Genomic DNA, 20,231 nt, shown 5'->3' with positions numbered 1-20,231 from the left:
GTTGCTGTGTAGAATTAAAAGCTTCTTGATGAATAATGCTGTCATTACACAGGGAGGAAATTACAGTAGCACTTTCCGCTATGTAATTAAAACACCAAAAAAGCAAAGATGAATGAAATATCCACCAGTGAAAATGGGATTTGGTTTTCAGCAGAGGAAATTGAAGCCATGTCAGTCACATGGTTTTCGTTTTCCAATACTAAGTGAAGTGTGTCCTGACTCATTTCGGATTATAGCAGGGAATTTCATGGCACATTTTCTTTAATCTTTGTAAGACCATGGCCTAAAAAGGGGGGGATTTTTTAACTCAAAACATGGGGTTTTTTCCATCCATTGACTTCCTTTCTACAAAGACCCACCCAGTGGGCCAAGCAGCCTCTTAGAAGAAGATTCAGTCCACATTTTTTCCCATAAAGACCCATCAGCTGGAACTGTGGTGGGTTATATCAAAATGCAGAAAACCCAACTGATAATATTAGTTTTGTAACAAAAGCAAGAAACATATTTCCAGTTTAACCTCCATGTTTGTTTGTTTGTTTACCACATGTACCCTTGGATATTTATGACAGAGATGACTACAGATCCTTAATTACAGACCAGAATAAATTCAACTCATAAATTTCAAGCCATCATAGCTGCTAGAACCCCCGCATTCATTCCAAAGGGGAGCGTTATCTGAGAATGATGGTTCATGCAGAAAGGTGAAGATCTGAACCTGAGTCTGCTGCCACCCAGCTATCACGTGCAATTGGGCAAGGAAGTCTGGAAACAAGGTTCCCGGGCAGGGAAGGGTGGTCTCTCCATCCAAACAGTAGGCAGATTTGTCAGGAGACGACAGCTTGAGCAAAAGTGTCAGTAAAAGCGGGTGGTTTAAGCGGGCGTACCTAATCGTCTGCCTGTTTGAGCCCTAACCATTTATCTTCCTTCCCGTAGGATTTCTGATCTAAGGAGAGGAGAGCTTGTTTGCCCACCTCATGCCCAGCCATTTGGGCGTTTGATTTTTCGTTAACTGTAATGAGTAAAATTAATAATGAAGCCTGTGGTACAGGAAGGTTTGTTTATGTTTCTTGTATATGAATCTTGTCAAAACAGGTACCAGGCATTCTAAGGAAGACCTAGGATTTATGTTAAATTGGTTATTAAAGTGTAAGAGGAGGGGGAAAAAAAAGAGAGAGAGAGAGAGAGAGTGATGGTTAAATACACGGCAAACCAATCCACTGCTCCGGCTTCTGTGAGGTAGAATAGCTTGCATTCCTTCTCACTCGTCTCTTCCCTGTGTCTACAATTCCCATTGGTACGCGGGGGCTGTGCCCTCCCTCCCTCCGCACGGAGCCCGGTTATTTAGACATTGATTTAAGCCCACTCTCCTCTCACTTTGCCCTGTGAAGTAATGGAAGGCAGTGAAATCAAACTTCCTAGGTACCACACACATCAGCGAGACACTCAAGCTCACGAGAAGGAAGATCGCACGGCTACTTCTTATAAAGGGAAACTGAGCAGCCAAAGCCTCTTACACACACTGAGAAGCACTCCCGGGGACCCTAAAAGGTGGTGGGGAAGCAAGAAACAGGACGCACTTCGGAGGTAGGACCCTGCAGGAGGGCAGGCGAGCCCCCCTTCTGCAGCAGTGCGAGCGACACTGGCCTGGCCCCTCACCCACCGCTCTCTTATTCTTGGCCTGGCGGTGGCCATGCCGCCCAGTTCCGACCAAGAAGAAGAAGCAGAGGTTTCTGGATGCGGCTTCCGGAAGCCTTTTTGCCCAGCCCGCCGCTTTGGCCTTTTACCGCCCTTCTGTCCACAGTGCTGATGTGAGGCCTGGAGACGGAGCAGCCATCTTGTAGCCATTAGGGGATGCACATGAAGATGGCGGCCTGCTTGCTAAGGACGGTGAAACAGAAAGAAGAAGGGGTCCCCATCCCTCTGGCCTCCCAGACAGCTGCTTTGGCCTTTGCACCTCCAGAAGTTTTTAATGCCTTGAAGCCAGCTCAGCTTCTCCTGCTGCATGGAGCTGAACCCATCAGAACTGACACACAGTGTGGCTCAAAGCTCTGCAGAAATAGAGTATGTTGTTCTGCTGCAAAAAGGCAACGGAAATGGGGTATTAACAGATACGTGACTAGAACAGGATCCTTGAATGTACGTTCCTGCGATCTAGAGAGAGGTCAGTGAATAAGGAGATACTCAGAAAATGTCTCAGGATGAATGACAATGCAGTACATCATTTTTACTTAGAAATAAAGTGACAAGGAGAAGAGAATTTTTCCTGTTTATCAGATGCAAAGTTATCTACGTGATTATAAGGAATGTTTTTATTGCCAGAAACATCTTAACTTTTTTAGAAGCTTGAAGTAATTTTTTTATCATTATTTCTGCAAAATGTTTTTATTAAAGGAAACACCATATGGTAACAGCAAGAAGAGTTAGTTACAAGTCACGAAGCTAGTCACAGATTTCTTTCCAACAGTTAAATTCAAAATACTCATCACAGGCCCTACATTTAGAAAAAAAAATTAGAAGTTTCAAGACTCCTGAAAGTATAAAACTTTCATCAAAGAGTTGTGCATTTGTTTTGCTTTTCGTTTTCTGTTTTCGTTCTCTAGACTACAAAAGAAGGTCTTGTAAGACCTAGGAGTTCTATTTTAAATATTTAACAACCAGTGCAGCCTGGGCTGTGACAGAGCAGCCGTCAGCCACAGCTGCAGTTGCGGAGGTGCTTGGCGCCAAGTCTCAGGGCGTTAGCCCTTGGGAAACCTCGGGGGCGGGGGGACATCGTGTGTGCGATGCTGGAGTGTAGTTCCGTCATTCATACCTGCTCGGGGTGAACGTCTGCGATCTAGGCAACCTCGAACTGGCAGAATCTGAGGCACCAGGAAGTAGGTTGGGTTGTGTGGCTTCTATCTCTGCACTAGTTTAGCTTGGCTTTTAAAACCCCCTAGTGCCCCAAATTCAGATACGATAAAACATGGCCTCACCGCACGCCACCCAAAAAAAGAGCAACAAAAAGCAAACAAGAATCCGAGCCTCTAGCTCAGTAATTTCCAACGTTGAGGAAGTTAACGCTGTCCTGTTGTTGGAAACATAACTGTAATTTATTTATTTTTTTATTGAAGTCTAGTTGATTTACAATGTTGTATTAGTTTCTGCTGTGCAGCAAAGTGACTTATTCATACATGTGGACGTTCTTTTTCATGTTCTTTTCCATGATGGTTTATCCCAGGATATTGAATATAGTTCCCTGTGCTCTACAGTAGGACCTTGTTGTTTACCCATCCTATATATGATAGTTTACGTCTGCTAACCCCAAACTCCCACTCCATCCCTCCCCTACCCCCCCCTTCCCCTTGGCAACCACAAGTCTGTTCTCTCTGTCTGTGAGTCTGTTTCTGTCTCGTAGATGAGTTCACTTGTGTCACATTTTAGATTCCACATGTAAGTGATACCACACGATATTTGTCTTTCGCTGTCTGTCTGACTTCACTTGGTATGATCATCTCTAGGTCTATCCATGTTGCTGCAAATGGCGTCCTTTCACTGAAAGATAACAGCATGACGGCTCCCCGAGAAGCCGAGCAGCGGGTGTCGGCGTGCGTGTGCAGACCGGCGTGAGCGCTGCCACCGGCTCCTGCAGCACGGTGCCGCCGTGAAAACCCTCTCCCTTGGGCTCCTCCTCACGGTCACAGGCCCGCCTCCCCCCCGCCGCCCAGCCTCTAGCAACCACCCATCTCTATAATTTTGTCATTTTAAGAATACTATATAAATGGAATCACTCAGCACGTGACCTTTTGCGATTGGCTTTTCTCACTCGGCATGATGCCCTTGAGATCCATGCAGGAATCGAAAAAACAAAACAAAAAACCCAAGAATCCTGACTTCGGGCTCAGCCACTTCCAACTCTGGCAAAGCTGGGCCCCGGACCTGTTGTGTGACAGATTCCCTCCCTGGGGAGCTGTAGTGAAAACCAAAGCACTGGGTTGTTTTTTGTTTTTTTAAAGATTTTTTGATGCGGACCATTTTTTAAAGTCTTTATTAAATTTGTTACAATATTGCTCCTGTTTTATGTTTGGCCACGAGGCACGTGGGATCTTAGCTCCCCGACCAGGAATCGAACCCACACCCCCTGCATTGGAAGGCAAAGTCTCAACCACTGGACCGCCAGGGAAGTCCCAGCACTGGGTTGTTTTTTACATTGAGAGTAAATTTAAAATTGCTTCGGAGGAGGAACTGTGGCCTCGGGCCCCTGGGGTCCCTGAGAACCTGTGCGTAGGAGGTGGGACCAGCTCAGAGTGAGCAAGACAGACGTGTTTCTAGGGCTCACTGACTACTTCACTCCTCATGGCAAAATCCTGGAGTATTAGTCAAAAGGAATCTCCCTTCTAGGTCCTCTTCTATAATCCTTGCTTTGGGCTTTGGGCCCAGGCTGGCAGTGGGTGAGTTCCTACCCAGACAGCGGGTCCAGGCAGGAGGGCTCCCAGCTGCCACGTGCTCACAGCATTTGAGAGCAAAGGCGAGGGAGGTGAGCTGGGTCTAGGCCTCCCAGCTCCCAGCTCTTGGGGCCTCTGATGTCCCTGCTAGCCCTCTATATGCATTCCTTGCATTAGTTTATTTCATCCTCTCAACAGCTATACAGAATAGATACTGTTACTCACCCCCATTTTACAGGTGAAGCAGTTGAGGCTTAGAAAAAGTAAATAGCTCCCCCAAGGTCATAGAGCAAACCCAGGACTTGAAGCAAGGTTTAAAGGACCCCAGAGTCCTTGCTCTCCACCACCGAATTATTTCAATCCAGAGTGAAGCTCAGGCCAGCCCCCTACATGCACCTGTGTCTGGTCCAGAGCACGTGCCTGGTGGCAGTGGAAGAAGTCTTGAGGTCCCCCTAAGTCATGGGCTGGGGCCCTTTGAAACCTTTTCATCTAAGGCGTGGTAAAATAACATGTGAGGTTTACGCTCTTCCTTCAAAGTAAGGAACCTGTGACGATTTGGTGGAGGGGCTCTGGGTGTCGGGGACTGCCTGGGTGGTTTTGAGACCCCTGGGACCTTCGAGGCCGTTTTCATCTCTCCCAGTGGGTAAGTAAGCAGCGGAAATTTCTAAGTCTCTGGAAGCAGAAGCCAGGTCGTCTGTTGATCGAAATTAAGTGCCAAGTGAGTTGGTGTCTCCTTTTAAAATTAGTGGCTACCATCTGAAGCAAAGCGTTCAAGAATTTGTGTGCGTCTCTTTCGCCTCTGTTCCCTACCAGGTGCTCTTTCCTGAAGAAGCACAGCCCTTCCGCTGGGGTTAAGCAGCCCCATTCAGGATATTGGCAGCCACCCCTCCCCGGCCCCTGTTGTCACTGAGCCGCAGGGGACCCACATTTCCAGATGCTGGTTCCTGGCGTCTCCGCTCACCTGCTCAACTGCAGCTGGGAGAAGAGGCAGCATCGCCCACTCCACCTGGCCAGAGGGGAGCCCCCGTGGCAAACAGACGTCTGATCGGGGCAGTGCCAGGCCTGGGACACCTCCTTCGTCCCTGCCCTGCTGAAGCTGCTCCAGGATTCGTGCGGCATTGGATTCCCTGCCTCCGTCTTGTGCAGGCAGGGCCTTGGAGAAAATAAATGTCGGGGCCTCTGCCCGTGGTGCTCTGTCCTCCTTACCGGGGAGCCTCACTGAGGCAGGGTATCCGCCACAGCCTGCTGGATCAGTCACGGGCTACCGGGCTTTTTCTCCCGCTGCCGCTCGGTCTCCCTCGGATTCTTTCTTACTCCACGGAGGATTTAGTGCCCAGCAGCCGGGGGTGGGGAGAGGGGCGTTTCTCCGGGATCTCTGGGGTGAGAACCCTCAGTGTTCCTGACACCGTCCAGAGGTGTCTTCGGGGCCCCGCCCGCCCGCCCGCACCTGCCCTTCACCTCCCAGACGGGGCCTCCGTGCTCAGCAGGCTCCCGGGGCATCTCCGTGTCTGTTTCTGAGCTCAGCCTCGGCCACCGTCTTGCTTCTGTGTCCATCTGGCGTTGGGAAGCGCAGCCCCAGGTCTTTCGGCTCTGACACGGAGGAGTCCAGTGGAGCCGGCTTTTTGCCCGGGCGTGCTTGGAGCTCCAGGTGTGCTGGCTCCCACGTCCCCTCCTGTTATTTGCTACCGGGATGCCCGCGGAGCAGTGGGGCTCGTGGGGAGGCGGCCGGGGCCTCCCTCCCACAGGCCCGGTTGGGGCACAGCTGTCCCGCCCTCACAGCTTGGCTTTTAACCGTCGCCCGTCTCTGATTTTGTCCCTTCCCAGTTCTCTCATCCCTTTGATTCTGAACATAGTTTCTAACAAAGAACCGAGTCAGGTATTCTTAAGGGATGAGTGTGGGAAACGGATGCCAATTCTCAAAAACTGTAGCAGGTGGTTTTTTTATTAAGGATATTTTACTTTTGCCATTACACGCGTAACCCTCTAAGCACGAAGTTCAGTGAGCGCTCTGCTGGCAGAAGCCTTTGGAAGAGTTGGAGACACTTTTATTTGTACAAAGTTTCCTCTGGTTTATTCTCTGCCCGAATCTTCCTCTGGTGGTTTTGGTTTTTTGCCTCGTTTGGCTGGTTGGTTGCTTTTTCTTACCCTCCCGTGACCTTTACCACTTCCCCTTCCCTGCTTGCCTCCCAGTGTCTGCAAAGAAGATGTGTCTGAGGGGATCGACTATCAGGAGCGGGAATCTGGGAATATTGCTCTGAACAAGTAAACGTCCTACCCCGTAAACAGAGGAAAATAGTCATAGTCTCTGAAGGAATTCCGGGATATGGAAAGAAGCAGAAGTCCACAGTCCTGCTGAGAAATGGGTCGTAGAGCTCCTGAGAGAAATTACGCTTTTGCCTAACGGCCAGCGCGGTGCCTACAGGTGTGCGTGTGTTTGTGTGGGTTCGGGGCCAGGGTATATGTGAGGTTATGGAGCAGGAACGGGATATGTACTCGATAGATGAATAGCATTATTCATCTCTCATGCCTTGTAGGCCGTATGTAGTTGCCTGAGCTCTGCAGACTCTCCTGGCTGCGGTGCAGCCCTCTTGAGAACCTGAGGAAAGTCCTTCAAGGATCCCAGTATCTTATTAAATAGCAACTTACACGCCCTTTTGAATCTTCCACTTTTCTCGTCTCTAAAATTCCCTTGATGGGACGGCCTGAAATTGGTGACTTTCACCCTTCAAACTGATCTGTCACATTGGAAACCGTGGAGACCTCCTTCAGTCCATCCCAACCCTGAGACTGAAACCCACAGCAACAGCCCCCGTGCTGGGGACATGGACCACAAGCCCTGGAGGCCAACAGATGAGGCCAAGATCACGCATCACTTTTCTTACAGTGGCTGAAAGGCTGTGGTTGTTTGTATTGATTTACAGGAGCACTTAGTCAATGCTTCTGGTTCTGTTGTCTCTTTGCGACTGTACGAAACAGCTTGAGTATTAGAAGGTGAAAGCCATGCTCTGTAATAACCTGATGAAAGTTTCTTGGGAGCATTTGATCAGTAACAAGCCTCGCTTAGAAGAAAACCACGTTTCTGATGCCGTTGCTGAAGGCTCACGCTTACGCTGAAGGTGCTTCCGTGTTCAGGAGGCTTTGCTGGGATCGTTGTTGGTAGATGCCACGGCCTGGAGGGGCTGGCAAAGCAGAGTCACTGAAACCGTGCTGAGTTTAAAGTCGGCTGTTTCACTCTCCTTCGGGGAGGAGAAAAACCAGTGTGTTCTAGCAGGAAGCGTCTAGTAAATGTCTGTTATGTACACAACTACCACAATAATAGTTTCCATTCCTCGAGGGCTAATTCCATGCCAGGAACATTTTATGTACGTGTGCATTTCTCCTCAACGTCCTTCCACCCTTAGAGTTCAGGGCACTGACCCCAGCTGACGGCTCTCAGCTCGTGATGGTCTTTCATCTCTTCCACCAGTTCCACCAGCCAGCGCCTGGTACCTACGGTGTGACAGGGACCAGCTTCAAATGGGCAGTCACCCACCTGGAGCCCGCGATCTTTGCGGGAAGGTGTGAGGTAGCTGAGGGCTTCTGGACCTTTCCTCACACATGAGGGACACCCTGAGAGGATGCTTTCCTGGCCTGTGGACACCAGTCTGGAGCCGAAGGGCGTGTGTAAGAGAGCAGGGCTGAGGAAGAGGCAGAGAGACCAGGCCAGCTGCGGGCCAACCCTCTCGCCTGCCCCGCTCTTAACAGAGCAACTCGACCCAGCAAATTTCTGTGTTCTATGAGCCCATTTGCATTGGGAATTCTGGTACCCACAGCCAGCACTATCCTGGCTGAACCCGTGTGTCAGCAAATTACCATGACAACAGCTCTCTGAGATAGCCGCTCTAAGAGTCTGTTTGTAGGTGAGAACGGAGGCTTTGGGGGTTTAAATAACTTCACCAGGGCACGTGGCTAGTAAGTGGCAGATCTCGGCTGCAAACCCAGTTCTCTCTGAGTCCTAAGCCCGCTCCCCTGCCCAATGGTTCCCGTCCGTTCCCATCTCCTGCCCAGCTTTCCGCTGGGAAGAAGCACTCCCTTTTCTGGGGGCGGGAGGAAGCCCTCCATTTCTCCGCCTGTGCGTAGGCCGCGCGCTCAGTGACTTCTACAGAGATGTACCCGGGAGCTCCAGGCGGTCCTGTGATTTCAGCACAGAAACCTCTAGGCGGGCAGCCCATGAAATCACTTTGCCTTTTTATTGCTAAATACAGCACACGTGCAGAAAAGTGCAGAAAACGTAAATGTAAGGTCTAATGAACCGTTGTGAAGCAGCTACCCCAGTCAAGATCTGCTTGGATTTGGTCATTAACTGTTGGTGGCAAAGAACAGAGTCACGACGATCTCGGTCGTTCTCCCCGGCCTAGTCACTTCGTTAACTTTATCTGTAGCATTTGGCACTCTTTAGGAAAAGCAATGGTGTTTATGCCGTGATCTATAACATTTATGCCACAATTAACACCCACAACTAGACCCACAAGATGCTATCCTAGAAAAGAGCCATTAAAAAGGTAAAACCAAGTTCTGAACCAGGGCTGTAGTGATGAGGAAGTTATTATTAGCCCTGTTCTACTTTCTGGCTCTTGTGATGCCAGATTCTCAGGGAAGAAATGGCTTCTCAAGAGACTTCCTGGAAATCCTAAGTTATGGAGCGGGTCCCAGGGCTCCCGGGGCATATGGGGATGACTGCTGCCCACCCACGGCCTCACCCTTCACTCCTTTTCCTTCGGCTGGGAAGGGACCGTCCTTTCCTTTGAGAGCCAGGACGCAGCCACATCCGTAGTGGCAGATCTTAAGCAGACAAGCTTCACTGTGCTTTAATGGTCTTTGTTATTTTTCAGCAGATATCCTGCCTAGATAAATACCAATCTCTATGTGTGCGTATCTCTTGTAATTGATTCTTTATTAGCTTTTTTCAAAGACAGTGGAATAAAAAGACCTGTTTGAAGAAAGCACAGAAGGTCCGTGGCTGCAATAAGAGAATAAATAAATCAGTGGGTCTTTTCTAGCAAAGGGAGCCCTCTGTGACCGTGCGTGGTGGAGTCACAGAGGGGAGCCCTGGGAGCGGCTCACCCCTGAAAGGAACCCCAGAGCCTGTGATGTGGAGCCGGCCTCCAACTGGCCTGCCAGTAACTAGGAGGCGGGTTCATCCGGATGGTGTTTCCAGTTCATATGTTAACCCTTATTTGGAGTCTTCGGTTTAAAAAGACAGAAAATATCTTTCAGCCCTGATGACTCCCTTCATTATTTTAATTACGAAGCAAACTATTTGATACCTTACATTCCCAGGCAGCCAGCAGATAATTATCTGTTTGCACTGCTGAGAGCAGCCTAGAGCTGGGTGGGTTTTCTTCTGGAAGTCAGAGCCCACCCTTGAGAACAAAGACAGTGGTCCTGAGATGGTGCACGGAAGAGGGGACACACACACACACACACACACACACACAGTGGTACAAGACAGTGGTCCTGAGATGGTACACGGAAGAGGGACACACACACACACACACATACACACAGTGGTACAAGACAGTGGTCCTGAGATGGTGCATGGAAGAGGGACACACACACACACACACACACACAGTGGTACAAGACAGTGGTCCTGAGGTGGTGCATGGAAGAGGGGACACACACACACACACACACACACACACACACACACACACACACACACACACACACACACACACACACACCCCAGTGGTATCCGGTTTCTGCGTTTGACAGTGCAGGTCCTTGTCTGCTTGCCGTACGTTCATGTGCACTTAGAATATAATCCAGACGGTGGCTTTCTGTGCCCCTTGTCATTGAGCTCTGACCACTCAGAGCCCCTCTCCAAGGAGGGTGGCACAGTGCTCTTAGCTTCCGTAAACCAAAGTTCTTTGCAAACAGCACCCACTCAGACCTGGGCCTTCAGTGAAGTGGTCCAGCCTCCAGGCAGTAGCCAGGTTTGGCTGGTGATGCTGGGCCATGGTCAGGAGGAGGCTGGGCGGAGAGCTGCTGTGGGGAGGGGGCGTGGGGGGCTTCCTTAGGCGGGGCTGGGTCTCATTCTCTCTTGTCCCCTCAGTGCCCAAAGCTGTGCACGTCACTTGCTTGTAATCGGCATCAAGGTCTGCTGATGCGTGTTACAACCCTGCTATTTGCCAGGTGAAACTAGCGTGGTGAACAGAAGTATGGAGCAGGTGCTGTCTGCAGACAGCTTGTATTCTCGTGGGGAGAGACAGGTAGTAAAGTCAGTGAGCATCGTGTGATGCTCTTAGACTGTGATAAGTGCCATGGAGGAAAGGCAGGAGCGGGAGATGGGGTCTAAGGCAGAAGCCTGCCCCGCATTTGAGGGCGGGGTGCGCAGTGGGCGCCAACCGCGACAGAGCATGGTGTGGGAGCAGTGAGAGACGGGCATTGCAGGAGATAGGGCAGGTCACACGGGGTCTTGGAGGCCACCGACAGGGCATTGGCTTTGACTCTGAATGAGCTGGGAAGATCTTAGAAGACTTTGGTCAGGGTTCCACGTGGTGAGGTATGTTAACAGCATCGCTTTGCCTACCCCAAGGAGGTAGAGTGGGAGCAGGGAGACCAGTTGGGCGCTCGCGATGATCCAGACAAGAGACGGTGGTGGTTCGGATGGTAGTGATGGAGGTGGCGGGCGATGGTCAGATTCTGGAAGCCAGAGCCTGTGGGGTTCGCTCTGGGGTTAGATGTGGGGCATGGGAGTCAGTGACACAGTGTCACGCCTGCCATCTTCTGTGGTCAGACCGGCCAGCTCTGCTGTGATGCGGGAGGAGTCGCACAAGGCCGTCAGCAGCGGTGGAGAGATGGTTGCGGCCATCTTAGAGGCTGGGTACCACCACGTGGGGGGTGGTGTGGGCGCTGGAGAGGCAACCACCCGTGTCCCTACAGCGAGGCTGGGATACTGCACACGTGATCCTGATCCTCAGAGGCAGGGGACAGTGGCCCGCAGTCGCCTATCAGCCTTCACTTTGTTACTAAATAATCTTTTCTCATTGATGACAGAATATATTGAGTTCTCAACCCATTGTGGATTCCTAAGATGCCTCTCTTTTTTCAGTTATTGAACTAAGAGAGTGATTGTTCTTAAAATCTGTACCTAAAGCCTCCATTCTCTCCAATTCTCACTCATTCCTTTCTTTAATATTCTATGCTTTATCCTGGACCATCTCTGAAGACCAAGACTTTATCTGAAATGGCTTTAACAAATAGTCTCATTCAAAATCTGCCCACGAGCCAGTTCCACCCCCCCCCCAAAAAAAACCTCCCATGAGACCCCTCCCTCCCTCCCCGTCCTCCTGTCTATTCACCCTGCCGTCTACCCTCCCACCACCAACCCTAGTGTGGGAGCAGGTGTCTGTGCCACCCAGAGCTCGGCCCTCTCCCCCTCAAGTTCGTAGCTGACGAAGGGAGCAAACGACACCTCCCTTATTTGAGCGAGAGAGACAAATAAGTGTGTCTGAGGGGCTCGTTTCTAGTGAGAAGGATGGCTTGTTTGGCACAGAAAGTGCAGAGAAAATCCTCTTGGGAGCATGGGAGCGGCACAGCCCTCGCGACCCCCGTGCTGTGGGAACGTGACCCTTTTCCCCACCAGGAATGGGGAGGGCTGGGAAGGGTCCAGCAGCCCCCACGGCCACAGGCGAGAATCATGGGTGAGGGTAAGACCGAAAACAAACAGAACGAGCCTCGATTATGGATGTGGAGCTGGCAAGGTGCTAAGGTACTGCGCGCAGTAGGTCGTCTTGTCTTGAGAGCATGACTGAGGCTCGGGGGCTGAGTGACTTGTTCCCAGACACTGTCCTGGCTCTGCCAGCCTGGGGCGGTGACCCGGAGTCAGCGCAGCTGCCGCCGGTACTGAGTGCTTCCCCCCGGCTGTTCGGCATGTGCAAGTCAGGTGCTGCCTGCAGCGACACCCTGCTTTTGGCCTTGGGTGTGGTTAGCCTGAAACGGGAACAGATTGGGTTTGTGATGCTCCGAGGAGGACCCAGAAATGGGAGAACTGGCGGGTGGAGGGGAACAGGGAGACAGGATGCAGAGGTACCGGTGAGCGCGACGGGGGCCGGCGAGGGACGCCAGCCCTCGCCTCGTGCGGTCCGCCCCCTTCTCCGGGACGGCGCTGATGGCCGCGCGGGCGGATCCAGCTGCGCTGAGACCGGGGGCGGCCGGGGCTCTACCAGACCCCGGAGAAGACCGACCGACCCACCCTGCTGTGCCTACCCTCAGACCACGTGCAGGCCCCTGTGAAAGGTGTTGTCTCGTCAGGCTTCATTCTCAGTGTGGAAACTTCTTCCTTCTGGCGTTTTTACAGTTTCTGAAGCAAAAAGGCCATCAAGAGATGTGTCCCCCCATCTCAAAGCTCTCACCTAGATGCAGCTGCCAGGCGGCCCCTCCCCTGCACTGGGGAAGGTGTGATTGCTGCTGATGAAGGACCGGGAAACCAGGGCCCACACTTGTATGTGGACTCCCCTAATGCCAGCATAAACGGGGAACGGCTCTCGGGAGGCCGGGTGTTTGGGGCATGTGGGGAGGTTTTGCTGTGGGCCCCGCACTGCTGTCTCCCCCAGCGGGCATCCCACCGGTAAGGAAGTCTGCTCTTTGCCGCTTGGCGGGCGCCTGCTGAGCCGCTGCTCTGGACCCAGCATCGTGCTGGGGCCCAGGGTCCAGCAGGGAGCCCTGCCTTCTGAGAAGCTGGCAGGGCCGGGGTGGCACGGACAAGAGACAGAGTGGCAGCTGAGCAGCACAGTGACGCCAGGGAGCACTTCTCAAGGGCTAACCTCCGAGCGGAGGCCCGAGGAATGAGTGGGAACCGGTGGAACGGAAGGCTAGGGAGAGGGGGACGTAGACGCGAGGTCCCCAGAACCTGAAGGCGCTGGAACGTACATCGCGGTGCCGGACTGAGCCTCAGGCGGGAGGAGAAACCGAAGAGAGAAGGGACGCGGTGAGTGCTGGTGGAATTGTGGGTTTGCGACAGGCAGCTGAAGGGGTTTCTTGGTGACTTCTTATTCCTACCTGGAAGGAGGGCAAGACCATCTAAAAGATGCCTATTAATAGGCTGTCTTTCAACTTTGCAACTCATCTCTAAGCATCTCTCTTGGTCAACCCATCCTTATAGGATTTCCGAGTCTTTTCTCACCATTTTGTGGATCGCTTAGCGAGGCCCCCTCCAAATCAGCGTAGAACTTTTTGCGGCACCCTCTCGTGCTCAGGTGAACTTCATAAACATAATGGGTCAGGTGGGTTTTGAGAGGCTGGTCTGGAATCCTAACACCGTATACGACGTTGCTTCCGGGTTGGCGCATGCATTCTAGGTACAAGCTCGCTGTCTTATAAATGGTGTTTTGGAACATAACGCTCCCTCAGTGATTTTCAACGATTTCGGGAAATCGTGAAGTTGAACGTCCTTGGTGTGTCAGTCTGGAAAGAAAAGCCAGGAGTAACCGATGTCGTGACTTAGGCCGGTAGATTGGACCTCCAGTGTCCACGTTTTTAGGCGAATGGCATCTTCCAACCTGGGGATGAGGTGCTGCCATCGTGGGCGCTTGGCGGCCGGTGAATAATGAAGATGCAGCAATTCCCAGGGTGCGGCAGACAGCTTTCTCCCGGCGAGCAAAGCAAGCTTCACGATCCATTGCGCGAACTGCCCTCAGCGGCACCCATTCCGGTGAGAAGTCCTTTAAGGGGGCTCAGTTCAACTAGTTCAACTAGTTCCAATCATGGGTCCTCCCGAAGCTTCTCAAGTGGGGTGCCCCCCTCACGCCAAGTCCCGATAACGGGGCAGATGAGTAAATGCTTCCCTCCTGCCTGTCTCTGGCTCCAGGGGTGAGCCTGGCAGAAGCCCGAGCTGGCCTGCAGTACCCGCCTGTGCCCCGGCAGGCCGTGTATACCCCTCCCGCACCCTTGTTCCACGGCCCAGTTCCGCACGGGACCTCGGACTTGCCAGGCACTAAGTGACTGCTCATCTGAGAAGCCATTGACGTCACGAGAAAGGGGGCTCTGTGAATTCCTTCCATTCAAAATTTATTTCCCCCCACCCCAGTTTGTGCCAGAGGACCCCATCAAACGTTTCTGTTTTATGGCCTAACAGTACATTTTTCCCACTTACGGTGCTAAAAAAAAGTCTGCCACCAGCTCTGCCCTGGTTTCTCTGTGAGGCACCCTTCTTATGCCCAGAGGTGGTTTCCTGAAGGGCCGGGCTCGCCCAATACCTCTGCTGTGCTGTGCTGTGCGGTGCCGAGGTCCCAGGATGGAGGGACCCGTGACTTACACGAAACATGTGAGCAGCTTCTCCCCACCCTCCTCCTCTCCGAAGACGCTACAACCAGCACGTCAGCCTCCATCTCAGTGGTTTCTACCCCGTCCCCATCAAAATCTCTGTGCATTAAAGCGAAATCCCAGGGCGTATTTAATTAAAAGACAAATGGCAAAATAAGGTTGTGGTGGGTGCTTTCTAATTGTGGTCTGTTCGATTTTAATTACTGATCGTAAACTGTGAAAGCTAGTCCCAGGCACTGCTCTGCACATCCCTGTTCTTTTTCATCACAAAGATGTTCTCAGCTGCTGACAGGCTGGGCTTCCTCGCCTGTACACAGCGACTTGATCTTGCCCGACAGTGACTCAGCAGCTTTGCTGAATCCAATTAGCAGCTTTGCAGCTACTTACTCAGGGCGGCTGTAGTAAAGTCTGGCTTCAGACATCTCCATCAGCCACATGTCGCAACCATGGTCCGCTTGTTTGTCGTCAGCAATTACCGCAGCCAGAGTGCACCAGAGCACGAATCGGGGGTCATGGTGAGTTAGAATCCTGCTTCCCCCAGGGTCCCCGCTTTTCTCTGTCCTTAACCTGTGACTGACATGGGCGCGCTTGGACATTCATGGTCAGAGCAGCCAGAGATCTTAGCAACCATCCAGTCCCCGTGAAGAAACTGAGGCCCAGAGACAGGAGGTGCTTGCTCGGGGTTACCCCGGTATTTAGGGAAAGGCTACACCGGGGGGACCCGAGCCTCTGACACCCCCCGTGTTGCCCCGTCCTCTTGGCCCCTGCAGACTCTGCCCCAGCTGGCAGGGCAGGTGAGGTGAGTGAGTTACACAGCCCCTCTGGCTCTCCGTTCCCTTACTGTCACCATGGAGTGATACTCTGTAAGAGAGTTTTGAAAAGTACATAAGATACTTTAATGAAGGTGCCTGAAACAGAGTAGAAACTCAGCACCCAAAAGTCCCTTCCGTCTTGATTTGGGGGCAGAGGAAGGGTGGGGGAGAAGGAGAGAGAGAAAAACACGTTTGTGTGAAAACATCATGAACCAATCACTCCCACAAACACTGAAAAAAGCAGGTGGCCAGAGGGGCGCTGCTTTGGACACGGGTTTATGTGGCTGATTGACAAGGAGGAAGGGGCCCTCTCCAGCACTGTGCTTAAGGGCCCAGAATTAAACTGGTACCTCTGTCCCAGCTCAGAGCTCTGCCCACATCTGTCAGTAGATACTAGATCGCTCTGCAGCTTTTCTGCTTGGACACTTGCCTGTGTTTTGCGAGTTGCTATTTTTCTCGTTGGAATAGACCTAGGTCCACACCTAGAGGCTGAGTGAATGAGCATATTTTAATGAATTGTAAAATGATCGGCCATGGCATACAGCCGTCAGTAACCCAGGCATCACCTCCCTGTGTTAACATGCATATAAATTTCATGGCTTTGTCCTATCTGCTGAAAAGGGCACCACAGCCTGGCTTTTCTCTCTGCTCTGTTTTGAGTTTTCCTGTGCCCAGAGGTAACTGCAGAGAGTGATTTAAAAAAAAAAAACAAAAACAAGCGGGATATAGCTTCCAAATCAAGTACAGTCAACACAGTGTTTCAGAGAGAGACTCACCAGCCACTTGCCTATAGTTTTGATACAAGTGGGAGGTCCAGACTGAACCAGCACCGTGGTGGTGCTGACAGAGGTAGTGCGCAGATGTCCTGCAGGCGGAGGTGCTCACGGGCCAGGGACAGGGTGAGAATGAATGGACAGGGCTTAGCACCCGGCACCCGGCACATCACGGTTGATATCAATGCCCTTGTTTGCTTTTTCTTTTTAGGTAGATCTGGGGACATAACCTTTTATTAATCTAAATGTATGCATTGCTCATTAAATTAATTAACAAAGCTTATAATGCTAATACTATTATAGTAAATCCTATCTTTTATTGAGTATTCATGTTGTGCCAGTCATTATATTTTAATCTTATTTCATATATCTATAAAGTATGTTTTATTAGCCCTACTTAAAGGTGCCGAAAACTAGGCTTAGAGAGAGTCGGTAACTTGCCAGAGCGGGAGCAAGTCTGTGTGACTCCAGAGCTAGGCTCCGTTCTTCTGCTGACCTGCTTCGCCGTGTGTTTCCATGAGTAGTCGGGCTCTGTGGGAAGCCTGGGGCTGACGGAAATAACCAAGACCGGACATGAGCTTTCCTGAGTTAGTTACTCCAGCTCAGGGCATTTGGAACATCGTCGAAGATGGATACTACCCCCTGGGAAACCGGGACGTCTGAAACCACAGCTTTCCAACAGCTCTGATGGAGAGTGAACCTGGCTCACTAGCTTGTGATCTAAGCCATCATATTATCATTGCTGGCTTCTTACATCCACTTCTTTTGGAGTTCGGTTTTCTTCCTACACTGTACCGTTCACAGGGCTTTCGTGGCAGGTGTGGAGTGGTAAACTTTCTCATTTTGTCTCACTTCGTCAGAAAATGTTTTCATTTTGCCATCATTCCAGAATAACAGCTTAGCTGAGTATAACTAATATAGGTTGACATGTTGTTGGTATTATTCTATCACCTCCTGACCTCTTTGTAGCTATTGAGAAGTCACCTATGTCTTTAATTGTTCCTTTGTTCAGTCCTCTATTTTTCCTCTGTAGTTGTTGTCAAGGTCATCTCTTGGTCTTAGTTTTTCTGCAGTTGCATTATGATGTGCTTAGGGCAGACTTTTATTTGTTTATTTTTTGTCTGTTTTTTGTTTTTTTGGTTTTTTTTTTCGGTACGCGGGCCTCTCACTGTTGTGGCCTCTCCCTCTGCAGAGCACAGGCTCCAGATGCGCAGGCTTAGCGGCCATGGCTCACGGGCCCAGCCGCTCCGCGGCACGCGGGATCTTCCCGGACCAGGGTTTGAACCCGTGTCCCCTGCATCAGACTTTTATTTTAATCCCATTCAGAACTTATTGTGCTTCCTGAGTCTGAGGACTTCATTAATTCTGGAAGTGTCCCAGCCATTATGTTTTCAGCTATTGTCTCTCTTTGTTCTCTCTCTATTCTTCTTCCGGTGCTCATATTCTATCCTATGTTTCTTACCCTCTCCCATATTTTCATTTCTGTAGTTCTCTCCTGCATTCTAAACAGTTCCACACATGTGTCTTCCAGTTTATTAATTCTACATTTGGCTGTATCTAATCTGTTGTTTAGCCCTTCCACTCATTTTAAAATTATAACTATATTTTTATTTCTATACATTTTCTATGTTGGTCTTTTTCAGATCTGCTGTTTTTTATTCATAACGTTCTTTCATATTTTTTATGTCTTTAAGTATTTTTTAAATGTTTAAATTAACTTTTAATCATTTAAAACCCTGTCTGGATTGTTCTTGTATTAGAAATTCTTGGGGTACTAATCCTTCTGTGTTTTTTATCTAGTGACTGTGGCATATAATGGGTTGTCTCCTCGTGTGTTCTGTATTTTTTGACTGTGAGATTATGTTCATTGGGGCCTTTCCTGAAGTGATCCCACGTGGCCACACTTTTCTCCAGGGCTGTTCTGCATTTTCTTCTGCCAAGTAGTCTAGGTATCCTACAGTTAGCATTATTCCAGGGCCAATTTTGTGTTGATTTCTCAGCTTGCAGATCTGAGGCATTTCTTAGTCTACTGTCACATCAAGGATGCAGCCCTTCAGAGTTCCAGTTTTGTGTGGGAATCTCAGGTCCCACTTCTTGCTTCATGTGGACCAAAGCCTTCATATTCTGTTCTCAGGTGGACATTACTATCTAAATTCTAGGTTACAATAACTGATACTGCTTCCTACCCTAGGCGGCTGGAGTACTAGGCAACTTACTGTTGCAGGGTTTTTTTCTTTATTTTTTGCACCTGGAGATTTCCCCTTGCTTTCATAATCTACTCAGCTACCCACTTTTTAAAAGCCAATGTTCCTATATGCTATTCAGCACATCTAAGAGTATGTAGCAGTAGGATCTTTAGTTTATCATATTCTGCCATCATTCTGGAATCTTCCTGGCTCACTGCTATCTTATTCTAATTGTCATACATGGAACAGATTGTGGTAGAGAAAGAGACAGACTTACTCTTTGATCACCTGTTCTAGCAATCTGTCCAAAGCACACTCTGTGCCCAGCTCTGCACTCATTCCTTTGCCCAGTAAAAAAACTCAGCGTGAAGTAAGGGAGCCGAAAGATGCTGGACCACCACACAAGTGGTTTCTTCAAGGCATGACAGTGTCATATTGGCCCTCGAGCCCACAATTGAAGTGTCTTGTTGACACTTTGCCTTTGAAATTAACTCGTGGGCAGTCTTATTGAATCTTACCTAAGCATTTAAAATGGACAGAATTCAACTTCAGAAAATTGATTATGTTTTTCTCCAGTACACCAGAAATGTAAGTTCGATGTCTTTTTTTTTTTCTTTTTTTGAAGTAAGAAAATACCAAAAAAAAAAAAAAAAACCCACTTTTTTTTTCATTGAGTTTGAAAATGGACAACCTCAACTCAATAATATTTTGAAATGGTTTATTGACTTGGGCTTTTACTTTAAGAGTAAAAGCCCAAGTACTTTCTTCCAAGTTGCTGACAATGCTTTGCTCACATGACTTCAATTTTTCCTAACTGAAGGACTAGTTAGGAGCAGATGGCAAGCATTCCTTTGGTTTTATTGAGACCTGGAGAGGTCAATAGATTTACCCAAGTAACAAAGATAGCCAGACCATCAAAGACGCTGTGCACTTGACCCTACCAACCTCCATGGCCCCAAACAAAATTGGTTTTTCGTGGAAGTACATTTTAGAGCTACTCCCTCAAGTTTCGTCAAGGGACTAGCCTTATGAAACCCACGACTGCTTTGAAATAGCAATATAGTTGAGACACTGGCCACTAAGTCAGACAGCATCCCCAGCCTGGGACTAAAAGCATAGCTTTGGAGACAACTGGACACCTAAGTTGGATTCCCGCCTCTGTTACCTTCTACCTGAGTGACCTGGGAAGATGCTTTTAACCTCTCTGAGCTGTAGTTTTCTCACCTGCAAAATAGGGGGAATAATTCCCAATATGAGGGGACTGTAATGAGAATTAAATGAGAGGTTGCACCCAGGCGTACTAAGTGACCCAGAAATCATAGTCATTGCTCATCAAAAGCTCCCTGTATGAAGCCCCACCTAGACATTTATCTTAGAATATTACCTTGGGGTGGGTTTCCTTCCCTGAACAGCTATGATCTTTTCTCCCCTCGGGCAGTGAGAACCTTGGAATTGATCAGGCTTCTTTCACTGTGGCTGTGAGTTCTAAACCAGATTTATGTCTTTAGTCATTCAGCTCACCACCTGCACATCTGTGTTCTGTGTTTTCCGGGTCTGACTTTGCCTTCATCAACCTAACGTTGTCCCTCATTCTGGCTTTTTTCATCCATGTTTTCTATTAGTGGCAAGGATAAAATGGAACATGGAAGTGCCTAGCACTTTATACATAGTAGAGCCTTCTTCCCTTTAAAGTATTTTTTTTCTTCTTTTGCCCTTTCTTTCTTTATACTT

At 49.7% G+C, this 20,231-nt stretch overlaps 1 protein-coding gene across 6 annotated transcripts in view; it reads left to right on the top strand.

The window, feature by feature from the left end:
- Positions 1-20,231, top strand: part of FARS2 (phenylalanyl-tRNA synthetase 2, mitochondrial) — a 419,843-nt gene that overhangs the window by 361,132 nt on the left and 38,480 nt on the right. The window contains exon 8 of one of the 6 annotated variants that reach the window (XM_055079822.1): positions 3,498-3,621. The exons of the other annotated variants lie outside the window; for them this stretch is intronic. Coding sequence (XP_054935797.1) covers positions 3,498-3,606 — 109 coding nt within the window. The 3' untranslated portion in view covers positions 3,607-3,621. Of the gene's footprint in view, positions 1-3,497; positions 3,622-20,231 lie in introns of those variants that run through there. 6 annotated transcript variants of the gene reach the window in all.

This window comes from Physeter macrocephalus, chromosome 18, assembly GCF_002837175.3.
Source record: "Physeter macrocephalus isolate SW-GA chromosome 18, ASM283717v5, whole genome shotgun sequence".
NCBI classification, from domain to species: domain Eukaryota; kingdom Metazoa; phylum Chordata; class Mammalia; order Artiodactyla; family Physeteridae; genus Physeter; species Physeter macrocephalus.
Note: the sequence above shows the minus strand (reverse complement) of the source record. Positions and strands in the feature narration are given on the sequence as shown.